The sequence below is a fragment of the Lutra lutra genome, chromosome 7, assembly GCF_902655055.1.
Source record: "Lutra lutra chromosome 7, mLutLut1.2, whole genome shotgun sequence".
NCBI classification, from domain to species: Eukaryota; Metazoa; Chordata; class Mammalia; order Carnivora; family Mustelidae; genus Lutra; species Lutra lutra.
Genome location: NC_062284.1, coordinates 12,609,102 through 12,623,634, shown reverse-complemented (window position 1 = coordinate 12,623,634; position 14,533 = coordinate 12,609,102). Strand labels below are relative to the sequence as shown.

The 14,533-nt window shown below is 42.8% G+C and overlaps 1 protein-coding gene across 3 annotated transcripts in view; it reads right to left on the bottom strand.

Moving 5' to 3' along the window:
* Positions 1 to 14,533, bottom strand: part of MCTP2 (multiple C2 and transmembrane domain containing 2) — a 242,419-nt gene that overhangs the window by 146,267 nt on the left and 81,619 nt on the right. For all 3 annotated transcript variants that reach the window (XM_047737123.1, XM_047737124.1, XM_047737121.1), the window contains one exon: positions 210 to 352. In XM_047737123.1, coding sequence (XP_047593079.1) covers positions 210 to 352 — 143 coding nt within the window. The remainder of the gene's footprint in view (positions 1 to 209; positions 353 to 14,533) is intronic.

Below are 14,533 nucleotides of genomic sequence, written 5' to 3'. Positions count from 1 at the left end.
TGATTTTCTGCGGAGTATATACCACTGATCTGAGAAAAACATACAGTTTCAATGAAGGGTATAAATAATTCCTTCCACACTAATATTTTTCACCCAGAGCTTAATAATAATAAAAGAATTGGGAGACGTGATCTTTTTAAGGGGGCAAAGATTGCTGAGAAATCAATGTGTTTAACCAAAGAGCAGATTTGAAAGCCATCTGTGATTACCTTCACACGGAGCTTTTGATCAAGGCTCTGAATGGGGAGGACAACTATCTCATCCCAAACTGGGTTCAAGTTCTTATATATGACTTTACTTTTGTACAGCGTCTTCCCGTTCAGCTTAAATTTCACATAGGGATCACTTGTGCCTTTAAAAGAAAAAAAGAGAGCAAGACAGGTTTTAAAAATACACGTTAAAGCCCAGGATCTCCATTAAGTAAAGAGTCTTTCCACACTCCCCTTGGCTCAAAGCATTTCACGGAGCGCACCTAGGACAAATGTCTCCCTGTGCAGGGATTGAAAGCCCCAGAGGTGGAGAGGAGAGAAAAATGAAACAATTTGGGGTAAAAGACTGATTCTTCTTTGCCTTTCGTGATAGAATACAAATGGGCTCCTTGAGCTTTTTCTGTTTGGTTTCCTTCTGAGTATTTCATCACTACACCACCCACAAAAATTCCAGAAACAAAATTCACCAGCACCAGCCGACGGTGTCAGGAGTCCTGAGGAGAAGCCCACCCCTCCCAAGAAGGGCAGCAAGTCCCTGAAAAAGGGAAAGAAACCATTTTCAAACACTTGGCCAGACGGCTGACTCAACAGAACTCTGTACTTTCAGATATAATCATAATAAATAAATCAATCTCTGGGACACACTGGCTCAAAAGATGGGGCCACAGGACGAAGACTGGAACCAGGGGGCAGAGAGATTAAAATGACAAAGTTGCCATTCTTCACAGCCTCCTGCACCTGCAGCAAAGCCGGTGAACATTGTCTCACCCCTGGCCAGCTGAACGCCACCCCAGCCAGGCCCTCAGCTGGCCTCAGGGCCGACACCCCTGGCCCGCCCAGCTCCTCCCCGGGGAGCTTTGAAACAGACGCCGAGAAGAATGAGTCATGTCCTTCCAGCTACGATATCCCAAGCAGAAAGAAGGGCGCATGACGAACCCTCCTCCCTACTTCCAGATTGGTTTGGGGGAGGGGGCCGGCTGTGAACACACGCTGTGAATTCTCTGTTGTGCATGTCTGTGCATGGCTCTAAGTATGTCACCATATTTGGGACACACTTGTGTCTGAACACCCCGGGGATGGTTCAAATGAATGAACAATCGGTGAGGAGAGACCTGAAGGCCAGCCAGTAACACCACAAAGACAGGAAAAATATCATTTGAGGAGTTAGACTATTATAATGGACTGTGAAACAATGATGAATAAGTACACAAAGACCAACATATATTCTCTGACATACACCCCAGGTGCCACAGACGGTGCCCAGCACAGGTCCCATACATTTACAGACGTGAATTCCTGCTATAGAGTCAAGCCAAAGTAGCGAAAGATATTATCTCAAAAAATAATTAGGCTGCTCGGCTGCAAACCTTTACCAAGTCATTAATACCCATCCTTCATTACCTTAAGCTTTTATTTTCGTTAGTTCTGTTTTTTGTTTTGGGTTTTTTTTTTTTGGGGGGGGGGGTTGATTTCTATTTAGCTGCTGTATTAAAAATGACTGAACCCAAATACGATCCCTTCCCCAACTACTTTACCAGAAAGGGATTTCCCTAGAAAGCAGGATCAAACACATTGTTTAGAAGCCTTCATGGGCGACCCAAGGTATAATCTGGACGGTAGCCTTCGGGTATGGCAAGTCTTCCAGCTCTAAGATGAAGAAATGAAACCATACACGTACAAACATACATATTCGACTCTCACATTATAAGTTTGGCAACACGGGGACCGAAGCCCCCGGCAGTCTTTAAAGACTTGGACACACAGGGACACACACGCACACGCCCAGTGTTTGCTGGCAGCTCTGAGCGGGACAGTAAAAAGGAATGCATTCACAGCCATCCAGTGCAGTAGTCACTAGTGAGTGAGCAACCCCCACCCCCGCCACTTTTATAGTACATGAGAACACCTCTGGCAAGTCAGACTTTAACCATCATTCGGATATATATATATATATATATATATATATATATATATAAAGCAGGGGAAAACTATAATAAAAAGAGGCCTTTAATTAAATGAAATTGCCACTCTGGGATCGGGCCTTCATGCTTGTCAGCGTACTCTCAAAATAAACATCTCAAAACTAGGCCTCGGTGGTGTCACTTTCTCACAGGCAAAGCATACTGGGTAATCCCCAGGCATCTTGACAGCTACATAATGTTCAAACGGTTTCACGGGTGAATGGCGTCAGTTGCGTGAAAGAAAATATTAATGTCTGGAATTAATAGAAAAAGGGACCAGGGTTTACAAAGCCAAACAAGGAAAGAGGGTGTCAAGTTAGTGTGGCGTTAATTGTTAGGGAAAATTTGAGAAAGGGGGGAGCACACTGTGATTTTCTCCGGGAGCCTAAGTGCCTCACTGTCAGGAAAGTGACATCTCAACTAGGCAGGTTCTGAAAAGGGGTCCGCGGCTCAAGAATGCAACTCCCCGATTATGCACATGATGAGATGACACCTGAATGGCTGGACTTTAACCTTTTTCACTGGGAGCTTCATAAACAATGAGGTTCTTTGGAAGAAAGAGGGAGCGAGGGAGCGTGGCACTCTGGGAAGAGAAGAAAAAGCCAGGAGGCCAGACGGGTGCCTGCGTCCCAGCACGGCCCCCCAGTTCTACCATGTGGACCCGACGGGGGTCCCACACAACCTCAGATTGAGAAGAGCTAGGTGTGAAGCAGCCCGAGCCTGCGTTTCCTGCTGCCCTCCCAGTCCCCGGGGGTTCAATGCTTGCCAACACAGACTAGCGACCATTCCCTGGTCCTCCAAAAACGTATACTCGTGACCACAACACGTGGCTCTCCTTGTCTCTGCCCCTGCTCAATGACACAATGCTCTGTCAAGCCCGCAGACAGGGCTCACGTGCCACAGACATGAATTGCTGACTTCAGAGCCTGGCTCAGTGCTAGGCACGATGGGGAGGGGCGCCAAGGTCCGGCAGTCCCAGGGGCCTGCTTCCGTCCAGGCTCTTGCCCCTGGCGGGCGGCAGGACATCGTGAATATAACACAAGGCCCAAGGGATGAGGGTCAAAACAGAACTGAACTCGGGGGTGATGCTAGCTCACAGGTGGGAGAGATGAGCTCCCGGGGGGAGGGGTGGGGTTTCAGCCCATGGAGGCTGAGACAAAAGTTGTTGGTTGAGATAAGGGTGGGCTTGAACCCTGATGTCACTTTAGCAGGGGCCACTGGCATCGAAGCTGGGGGAGCAGAGAGGAGAGCAGAAGGACAAGATCTGTGTGGTGCCAAGCCAACATTTCAACTGATCGGGGAAATCAGTGGGAAAAAATATAATGAGAAAGGAGAAGAGTAAATGAAACAAGATGGGATTGGGAGGGAGACAAACCATAAGTGACTCTTAATCTCACAATACAAACTGAGGGTTGATGGGGGGAGGGGGGTTTGGGGGGTGGGGTTATGGACATTGGGGAGGGTATGTGCTATGGTGAGTGTTGTGAAGTGTGTAAACCTGGCGATTCACAGACCTGTACCCCTGGGGATAAAAATATATTATATGTTTATAAAAAATAAAATTAAAAAAAAAAAAAAGAAAAGGCAGGTTTGAGTCAGAGCCCAAAGTGCTTTAAAATAACAAAATAAGGAGTTTAGTTCCGGTCTGTAAGAAATACAGGATGGTTTTGTGTTTTCTGTTCTTTTTCTTTTTGACTCTCTCTCTCTCTCTTTTTTTTTTTTTAATTTCTTCACACACATATTAGACATGCACTGGTCTCGGGAAGGTATGAATGAAAAAGAGAGTCTCTACTCTCTCAGACTTTCCTCATTCCCATTCTCCTAATGGTCTGGTTTTATAGGTTCATCATAGGAAAAAAATACAAGAATTGATTTGAACTTGAATGTAATCAACTTACATGCCTTGAACTTCATGCTTTTACAAAGCAAAATAAAACAAAACAAAACAAAAAAAATACAGGTTCACCAAGGATTTTTTTTTTTTTTAGCCCACTCCATAAATTATCATTACTTATGTAACCAGCCACCAAATAATGGGTATTCATACCACTTCCAATTTTTTTCTTTTTTACTAGTGCAAACAATACTATAATAAGTATTCTTGTATGACTCTCTTGGAGTGCATGAATATATTCAGAGGGAATTTTTAACTTTGGAACTGCAGGTCACATGAACCGTCAAACCTTTCCTGGTTTGGACAGACAGTGTCACATTGTTCTTCCAAAGTTTGTCAAATTTACATACCCACCAAGAGTATACATTTCGTACTTGTTTCTTTCCATGCTCCCCAAAATTGGATGTTATATGCCTTTGTTTTAAAAGAACAGCGGATGGAAAAATAGTATCTCTATTTTTCTCTAATTTTGACATGTTGACTAAAGCTTAGGATCTTTTCATATTTTAGTGACCTACGTTTCTATTTCTTTGTCAGGGAAGTTCACATTCATATCATTTGTCCATTTTTCTAAGATCTCATGGTTATTTGCTTCAGGATTTGAATGAGTCTTTAATTATAGAAATCAGCCACTGGCTATAAATCTTGTCATAATTTGTTTATGCTTAAGCTATTTCTTGCAGTAAGTTTTTTTTTTTTTTTTCCAATTTTATTTAGTTAAATTTACCAAAGTTTTATTTATGGCTTTGTCGTTTGACATTCTGCTCGGAAGAAATTTTCTCACTATAGGATTTTAAATTAGCTGTGTTTCCTTCCACTAATCTTGTAGTTTTTCAGTTTTTCTACATGAATCCTTCATCCATCTGGAATTATTTCAGCGTAAGGAGGGTCGGAAAGTCAGGTTTAGGTATGAACAGGAGAGTAAAAACAACCGGAGCCTAGCTTTAGAAATATAAATCTGGCAACCGCTTATTATGTAGGAGGTAGAAGAAACTAACAAAAGCAAGAAATCTGCTGGTTGAGATAAGGCCACCCCAGGACGCTGGGAGGCCAAGCAAGAAGACCCAGACCACAAGAGGAGGCAATCTGGGGCTTCACCGACTGTGCCCCTCAGAACCGCACCTGGAGGGATGCTCCGTGGTCAACAAAACCAAGAGAGAAACTGTTTACCACTTCCTTCCTTGGAATACTGACGTCTGCTAAGAACGACATTCAGACAACAATACCAACAGCTCAAAACTTTTCTACCTTGTATTTCAGAAAATTATTTCTACATAAAAATCATTTTACTAGGAGCCTCTATGAACTTAATATGAGATTCCTCCAAATCAAAGCTCTAGAAAGTAAGATGGATGCCCCAAACTTGTCTAATGTGCATGGTACAGGTATTAGAAATACATGATCCATGAAAGCATGACATTTGAAATAAGATGGCATGGGGATGAAAAGCCCTTACTTCCCTTTCCATAACTTCCTTTTAGTAAAATCCCACTTCCTTCCTTGGGCAATTTTACTGTTTCCTTATGTCTTACTATCTTCACCTGTTTCTAAAAAATATACCAACCCCGGGTATCTGGGTGGTTCAGTCAGTTAAGCATCTGCCTTTGGCTCAGGTCATGATCCCAGGGTCCTGGGATGGAACCCCACATCGGGATACCTGCTTAGTGGGGAGTCTGCTTCTGCCTCTGCCCCTTCCCTCTGCTCGGGCTCTCTCTCAAATAAATAAATAAAATCTTAAAAAATATATACTAAGCTTTTAGGATCATCTCAAGAGCTGAAAGAACCAATATACTTCGATCATAGACTCTAGCCATTTGCTGAGAAAGTCCCATAGCAATTGCTATCATTTTTAGGATTACTACTCAGTTAATTTAAAAAGGGATGAGTACAGAACAACATATGTAGTGTTATTTAAATATTCATTTATTTTACCTATGCAAGATAACATGTGCTAGTTTGTCTCTGTAATGTCCCTTCTATAGCCCTCTCTAACGCTGTGAAATTTCTATTACCTTTTTTTGTTTTTCTGAAATTGAATAGAAAATCCCATACAGACTTCTTAAAAGATCCTATTGATTTGAGGACATTTCCCTGAAACAATCTGAGCTTTCCCAGAAAGAAAGGCTTGTGTTAAGAACTAAATAGTACTAAGCATTCTTGGGTATTGGCTACCTCTCTACCTAACATCATAATGTTATTCATTGAGGATTTCAGATCACTTTGCATATACAATCTGGAGAAAATGACAGGTCAATGAGGACACAGGACAACTCAAGGAGAGAGTCATCAAGAACTCTATTTGTTCTCTTGGCATTTTATTTATCTACCACCACAATAAGAGAGTTATAGGGGGGAGAAAAGGGTCAGAAGCAACAAAAGTGATAAGTAGAACAGACCATATCATATTGATTGGTTCAAGAATCGATCTAATATGCAAATAAAATAAGTCTGCAATGAAGCTATAATTACAAACTTCTCTTTGCTTTTTTATACTGTAACTCATGGCCATGGTCAAGAAGCAGAAATTCAAGATGCACTAAAAAGAAAGAAAATTGCTACAGTCTAGTAATACAGTGATACGCACCCAGACTTTACACACACACTCAAGCACTTCACAAAAAAGGAGGGGCACCTGGGTGGCTCCGTCGGTTAAGCCGCTGCCTTCAGCTCAGCTCATGATCCCAGGGTCCTAGGATCCAGTCCCACATCGGGCTCCTTGCTCGGCATGGAGCCTGCTTCTCTCTCTGCCTCTGCCTGCCACTCCCCCTGCGTGTGTTTTCTCGCTCTCTCTCTCTTCCTCTCTCTGACAAATAAATAAATAAATAAAATCTTTGTGGGGAAAAAAAAGGAACCAGCCTTGAGGCGCCTGAATAGTTCAGTCAGTTGAGGTTCTGACTCCTGGTTTCAGCTCAGATGATGATCTTGGGGTGGTGAGATCAAGCCCCATGTTGAGCTCTGCATTCAGCAGGGAGTCTGCTTGAGGTTCTCTCTCTTCCTCTCCCCCTGCCTCTCCCCCACCGTGTGCCCTCTCTCTCTCTCTCTCTCTCTCCTTCTCTCTGATAAATAAAATCTTTAAAAAAAAGAACAAGCCTTCATATTATATTTTTACTTGCTTCCTTCGGTCAATAACATTTCAGTCTCCTTTGTGCCCATAAATATATTTCTACAAATCATCTCAATGGTCATTTATGTGTATATTTGTGCATATAAATAAAATATGCCTTTTAAAAACTAGCATTCCTTATTCAAAATAAAAATCCATGCAAACGTAATATTTGTAGGTAAGAACCTTCTTATTTGCTATCAGCAAAGTTCATTGGCCAAGCAAAAACATGTCAGCCATACAAAAGAAAGGTTGTCAGGCTAGAAAAGTTTCCTAATTAAATGCACTTCTCAGGGAAGTTATTTGTTTGTGCAAAGAAATTATCTCCACATGTTTACATTAAGTTCACATTATTTTAATATCTGATAACTTTGGTTAGGCGATCTCAAGAGTGGACACAAGACAACAATTATTTGCCAGGTCTTTAGGGAAATTGAAATACACATCAATGAACTCATCCTGTGTAAACAGCATTTGGAAACATGAAAAGTATAACTTTGATGTTTTTCTTATCCTCCGGCTTAAGAATAATAAGTGACTAATCAAACTATTTATAAGCATGCATTTAGAATCTTTCCAATATTACACATATTTAGAATTTCTCTTCTTGGCAGAAAAAGAACCGAGGCTGGGCCATTTTTATAGGGGACCCGTAAGTTCTGACTTTCTTTGAGGCTGCCAAAGAGCGAGCCAGAACGGATTCCCAGAAAAACAGCCAGTGAGGATTTTTGAACAGCTGCTGCTGCCCCCTAGCGGGGACGCTCAGATTTGCACGTCAAGTTCTGACTTTCAGCAACCACAGTGGGCGTTTAGGGGAATTCAGCGGGCATTCCTCCTCAGTCATATGGGAAAGAAAAGAAACAGCCTTTCCTCTGTAGAGCAAACTCTGTATTACTTAAGATAGCAGTTATGGTCAAGTCTAGTCGAATTCCAAGCCCCATTGTACCCACTACAATTAAATGAAGGGAATATGCTTATTCTCAGAATCACCCTCGCCCTCATCATTCTGCAAAATGGTGGCTGCATGCTTCCTGGAGCTGTTCTCTTGTTACCAAGCACAAAAGAACAGTTTCCTACCCAACCATTTTAGTGTTTTGCTGTATGTGTTCTGCCACTTAGCACATCTTAGTTGAGCTATTCCTGAAGTTTTCTCCTGAATATGACGGACTCCTCTCCTCTAACGGAGCCTGCCATGTGTAATGCCTCAATGGCACTTTGCTCAACACCTGCCCATGCGACGTGGGACCCTGCAACGTGGTGGTAAAGCCATTTACCAAAATCTGGTATCAGAAACAATTTCCAATGACCACCTTACAGTGGGATCAATGATCCGAACTTAACCAGTTTTATCAAAACTTGTTTAACTATTTATGAAGCTCAACCAAAATTTGCTTATTTTTGACTATTTATAAGTTTATATAGATTAAGTGAGTGGGACCTAATAGAGCTGTTGGAAGTAAAGTCCTTCTGGGATCTTCAGACTCCCCCTTGCACCACGGCCTCCCTAAACGTTCCTCAGGTCCACCTACCCCACACCCAGGCTTTGTTCCCTATCCATCTTCCCCCTAATATCTTCTCCTTTTCTGTCCTGTCATTCATCCCCTTTCCGGGCTCTGCAGTCTAGGCCATGGCATGTCCAGTCACTCCCCCTTTATTTTATTTTATCTTATCTCATTTTATTTTATTTTTGGACTGACACAAATATTTCAAATTCTGTTTTCATCCTGTCTTCATAAACCAATTAACAAACATGACCCAGCAGCCTTCAGCTGTGTTTAAAATTTCTCATAACTTTATACATACCATTTTATAAATATGGATTAAAGGAAAACATTATCAGTATACTGACAATTTCAGTAAATTGGTAAATGGGCCATTTGGTGAACAGATTATTGGACAAATTGGCTTTTGGCGAAGTGGCCACTGAGCAGTGTTTACAGCCATAGTTTTGGTCCAAAGCATGCAGGGGTGTGAACCTCTGCTTCCTGCACTAGTTATGACTGTCCCTGTCATGTCAAACTATGAAGGACCCAGATAAACTTAGAAAAAGACCTAACAACAGTGGAAAAGGAGAGGGGAGGCAGTGACCAGGATGCAGCCATGTGAAGAGACTATAAAGTGGGTGAAGGCAAAAAAGAAGACAAGAGTGAGTCACATGACCCATGAATACACCTGCCCAGCATCCCTGCAGAGAGCACAAGCTACCAGATCTGTACGTTATCACCACTGGGAGCTCCAGATATACACACTACCAAAGCACGCACCATTATTCGTACCCTAATTTTCTCCCTTCTGTTCATACAAATCCTAAAAATGTCCTCAGCCCAGGCTATTGTTTGGGAGCGTAAGTTTAAATGTAATGAAAGAGACAGCAGCCTCCACAGAGAAGAGACAAAGGATGGGAGCTTTGCAATGACATTCACGGCGGTCATGCTCTCATTTAATCCTCCCAAAGCTGGAAGGGATAGCATTATTTATGTTGTTGTTTGAAAGACAAGGAAAGTTAGTGAGTTCTCAGAGCCAAGCCTCAGACTCAGATCCACATCCTTGTGAAGTCTTCGTAACTAGAGCAACTTTAAAGCCTCACCTTGTCCCCTCCCTCTGAATCAGGATGACGGCTCCAGCCAATGCAGCGTGGAGAAAGTCACACGGTTTTCCTTCCAAGGCTGGGCCACACGGGGGGATCCAGCTCCTGCCTTGTGCCCTACACATGGCTGCCACATCAGAGGCGTGATAACTCTGAGCCACGGTGTTTCACAGAGCGGCCTTGAGTGGAACAGACCTGGTCTTCCAGCAGGTTCCCAACATTGGCGTAAACAGGGCTTCAAGCCCCCAGATAATCACTCCCAACAGGTGAGACATTCTCAACCTTCAAGTTTTCCCAGCAGAGATGGCAGACAGCATGTGGCAAAGAGAAGCCATTCACAGTGGGCCTTGTGAAAATTCCCACCCCCAGAATTCACAAGCATGGGGTGGTTTGGGGTTGCTAAGCTTTGTGGTAGCTGGTTACACGGGGATGGCTTCTGGAATAATCGCCTTCACTGTCACATGCTGTGTTCTCTGCCTCGGCTTCAATGTGCCAGGTGTGTCTGAGGTGTGATGATGGCATGATGGGACGACAATCTCAACTACGCCACAAGAAAATCACAGGACGTACAGATATATACGGATGCCCCCTCTGAACTTAATTCTCTGTATAAAACGCCCACACACCCTGTAGCAGAACACACCAGATCAACCTCACGATGAAACGGAATAAGGAAACAGAACTCCTGAAAACACAGCATGCAATGGGGACCATGTTGTATTGATACAGAAATGAGCAACTGATAAAACCACTCACTCTGGGGGTGCCTGGAGGGCTCAGTGGGTTAAAGCTTCTGCCTTCGGCTCAGGTCATGATCTCAGGGTCCTGGGATCGAGCCCCACATCGGGCTCTCTGCTCAGCAGGGAGCCTACTTCCCTCCCCTCTCTCTCTGCCTCTCTGCCTACTTGTGATCTGTCTGTCAAATAAATAAATAAAATCTTAAAAAAAAAAAAAAAACACTCAGTCTGGAGAAGCCCCCTTCCACCAAATGGAAGACATGCTACATTAAGTTCAAGTCAATGATCTTCAGTTGGATGTAAGGCCGTTTGTTATGTGCAGCAGATACAGGAAACATGCTGGTCTCGGTCCAAGGCACTTCCTATGAATTGGGACGGGATCCCCCCGAAGGAAGAGCTTAACCGACTCTATAAAACAGGAGAGTACCAAGACCTTCTAATAAGGTGGTCAGGAGGCACAGAATCCCAAAGCAAAGTACAAGAAAAGGGTTCCATTGTGGGAACACATTAAGGCTCTACGGACAAACACGGCCGACCAAGGATGCTCTGTATCAAAGTGGGAAAGGGATCAACAGAAACGGGTTTCAAAAATCAGCTCCACTTACTTGCTGAGGGAGCTTGGCAGGTTAGCACACCCCAGCAAGCAGAGAAAAGCCAAGCACTCCCTGTGATTTCAGAAGGGGGTCTGCCTCTCTGAAAGTCTCAAGTTGACTCTTGAATGACAACCTCATACACTGGAGGGCTGGGTTTCTGTTGCTCGCGCAGAGCAAGCCAGTGCTCTTACGCCATCTGCTGTTCAGAGAAGGTACTCCAACGTGAAGAAAACCCCAGATTTTGCAAGAGTACTGATTGTGATCTTTTGATACAGTAACACTGGTGTGGTGCTGGCATATGAACAGAAACAGAACAAAACATCTGCAGGGTTCAAAGAGAAATCCAAGAAGCGACCTTAATGTGTATTGCATTTTAATACACAATTAAAAAGTGGCAATCAAATCATTAGGGAAAGGAATATTTAGTCCTTGCTAATTAAATAGCCATTTGGCAAAAAGTAAATCTAAGTTCCTACTCTGAGCCAGAAAATAAAAAATAAACTTGAGACAGATCAAAGAGATAAAAGAAAAATGTCAAAAAAACCAGCAACGAGAATAAATATAGGTTGGTGTGTATCCCTTTCAAGACAGAATGCCCTTATAAAAACAAAGGAAGAAACTCTCTAGAATAGGATTGTAAGACTTGAAAAGAATTTTGCAACAAAACTTTATAAACAATTTAGAAGGCAAATGGGAAATTAGAAAAATATACTGGAACATATCTAGCGAAAAGAAGAATGAGTGGCAGTAACAGATAGAACGGGTTTTGCACAAAAGAGAAGCAAATAGCTCATAACCAAACGCATCTGAGGGACCAAAATTACTAATAGAAATTGAAACAAATAAAATACTTTTTCTCTATCAAATTAACAAAGATAAAATCTACACACAGCGTAGGTGAGAAGTGGAAAGTCGACCATGTAATATGCTATTGGTGGGTGAGCAACAGAGGGAGATATTGCCAGCTGCAATTCTATAATGAGAACCTTGAAATGCTCAGATTAATGGACACAACACATCTGCAAAGGAATAAAAAAGAAAGTCATACGCCCAGATTTTAGGCACAGCAATGTTTGCATGGTGCATTATTACTTAGTATAAAAATGTTGAAAGAAACTGGAATATTGATTAAACAAAGAATGATGTACTATATTCATCTTCTCATTTCTTCTCAAAATGGAATTTTGATCGTATGGGAAAAAAACACGTGTGGTGGGGGGAAAAAAAAAAAAGCAAATGATCAAGCAGGTTAAAGCCAGTGAGTGACCAAGGAGGATGCTGTCCACCATCCCATGACTGGCCAAGTTGGCCACTATTTTCTGAATTAAATTTAAGATGGGGAAAATAAAACCATCAACCCATACTACAGTCCTTATTCCAATCACTAAAAACGAGCTTCTCCTTCATGTCTGCTGCTGCAGAAACACAGAGTGGGAATTGGTCTCAGAAAACACCCTTCGCCACCATCACCCTTTGCCCCCCACCCTGGGGGCAGAGGGTCAGAGAGGGAAGGAAACAATCTATTCCAAAAAGAGACAAAGCAAAGGATATGTAAACAATAAAACAAATGATCAAGAAACTGGGAAGAAAGATGATTATAGGACTGGCAGAAATGCCGTGAGTCCTTCCCTTCCCAGAGAGATAATGCAAAATGAAACGCTGACAAGAATAAAGACAAGTGGACACAGTCACAATACTCCGTACTGTTTACTGTTGTGCTGCTCTGTGTCCTCCAACCCCACCCATACCCCCCATGTCCCTGCGAGGCATTCACACCAGGAGAATCCTCACAACCTTCACTAGATGGCATCTGCGTTACCACCCAAACCCAGGGGGGTCTGCACCCAGGGTCCAGGACTTGCATTCACCAAAACTCCACATTAGGGCACAAAAGCAAAAGATGTTTTTTTCAGACAAAGCAGGATACATGGAAGAGACAGCCGGGGGTCTGGCTCAGGCTCCAGAGAGCTGTCTGGAGGCTAACACCACTCAGAACACACCTGCCAGGAAGCCGTATGGCTGTTCCTCAGGACACAACACCAAGAACAGGGTTCTAGAAACACCCCATCTGTCCCCCAATTACAGCTGCAAAGAGGACAATGGGTATCTTGCCAGCTCTAATACAACGGTATCTTTTCTTTTTAAAGAAGAAATACATAATCATAAAAAAGTTAAAAGGATAAAAATTAGCCTATTTTGCTATTGCAAAAGGAAAGGAGGTCAGAAAACAGAGGAACCAGACATTCGAATTTTTGGGTAGAAGATCAGTAATTACTAAACACCTGTCACATGCCAGACTTTTCACACTGGTGGAACCTCTTATATTTTTTGTCTAAGTGATTCTTTCCAAAGAGGAAAATGACTCATCCAACATATTCTTCCTGCAATGTGCAAATGAAGTTGTTACTGCACTAAAAACAAAGGTCAACCACCTACCTGTGCTGGAAAAGGAGAGAAAGAGAAGTTTGCTAGATGAATGGGTCCTGAATTTTCATCACCTAAAACCCACCTCAAAATGCACCATCAACCCTCAGCCTTCAAGCCTCCAACCAAAGTGATTTTTGTGGCCCGGATCATGTTACAATGAACTCCTTCCAAGGACTTTTGCAACACTGAAAAGTGAGCAGCAGAGGGCATCAGCAACACAGTGTTCTAGGGCTTCTCTGTCTTCACATCAAGGAAAAGCAGGGTTTTAATACAAGGGCTCTGGGTTTCCAGGAACTAATGCTGGAGGTTTTAACAGGATTTGAGCTGAGCATTCTTCCCAGGATAAGAGGCCTTCCCATGTCACAGAGCAGTGCTCACCCCAGGCCTAGAAAGCAAGGCTGTTGGCATGAGCACTGCCAGGTTTAAGACCCCAAAATATCTCCCTGACCACCTTTCCGTCCAAGTGAAACAGAGTCCAAGTTAAACTCTCCTTATGCATCAGCCTAATTATAAAGTAGGAGGACTTAAAATTGGTCACACCATCTTCCATGTGCTTTACCAATCTAGAAAGGTAAGACCCCCAAGAGTAAATGAGCTTCAGATGGAGAACCCAAAATGGGTATGTGTGTGTGTGTCGTCTTTGGTGAAAAATATTACAGCCTGAAGAACCTCCAAGAGAGGGGAAAAAAAAAAAAAAAAAAAGTGGGAAGGAAATGGGAAGTATAAAGGAAGAAGTGAGGATGAGGAAAAGGGAAGTAGAGCAAAAATAAATAAATAAATAAATAAATAAATAAATAAATAAGATAACCTGAGCCTGGCTTAGGGAAAGACATACCCACAGGCCACAGGCAGTATCTGGGAGAGAGCAGAGAGGTGGGGATTCTGGGCTTTCCCTCAGATTGCTCAGGAAGATGAGCTCAAGACAATGCCTGGACATTTACAGCATTCAAGTAGGCTCATTCCAGAAACACCACTACAGCACCCTATGTGCTCAGCAGAAAGAATAGGGCTATTTAATAAGG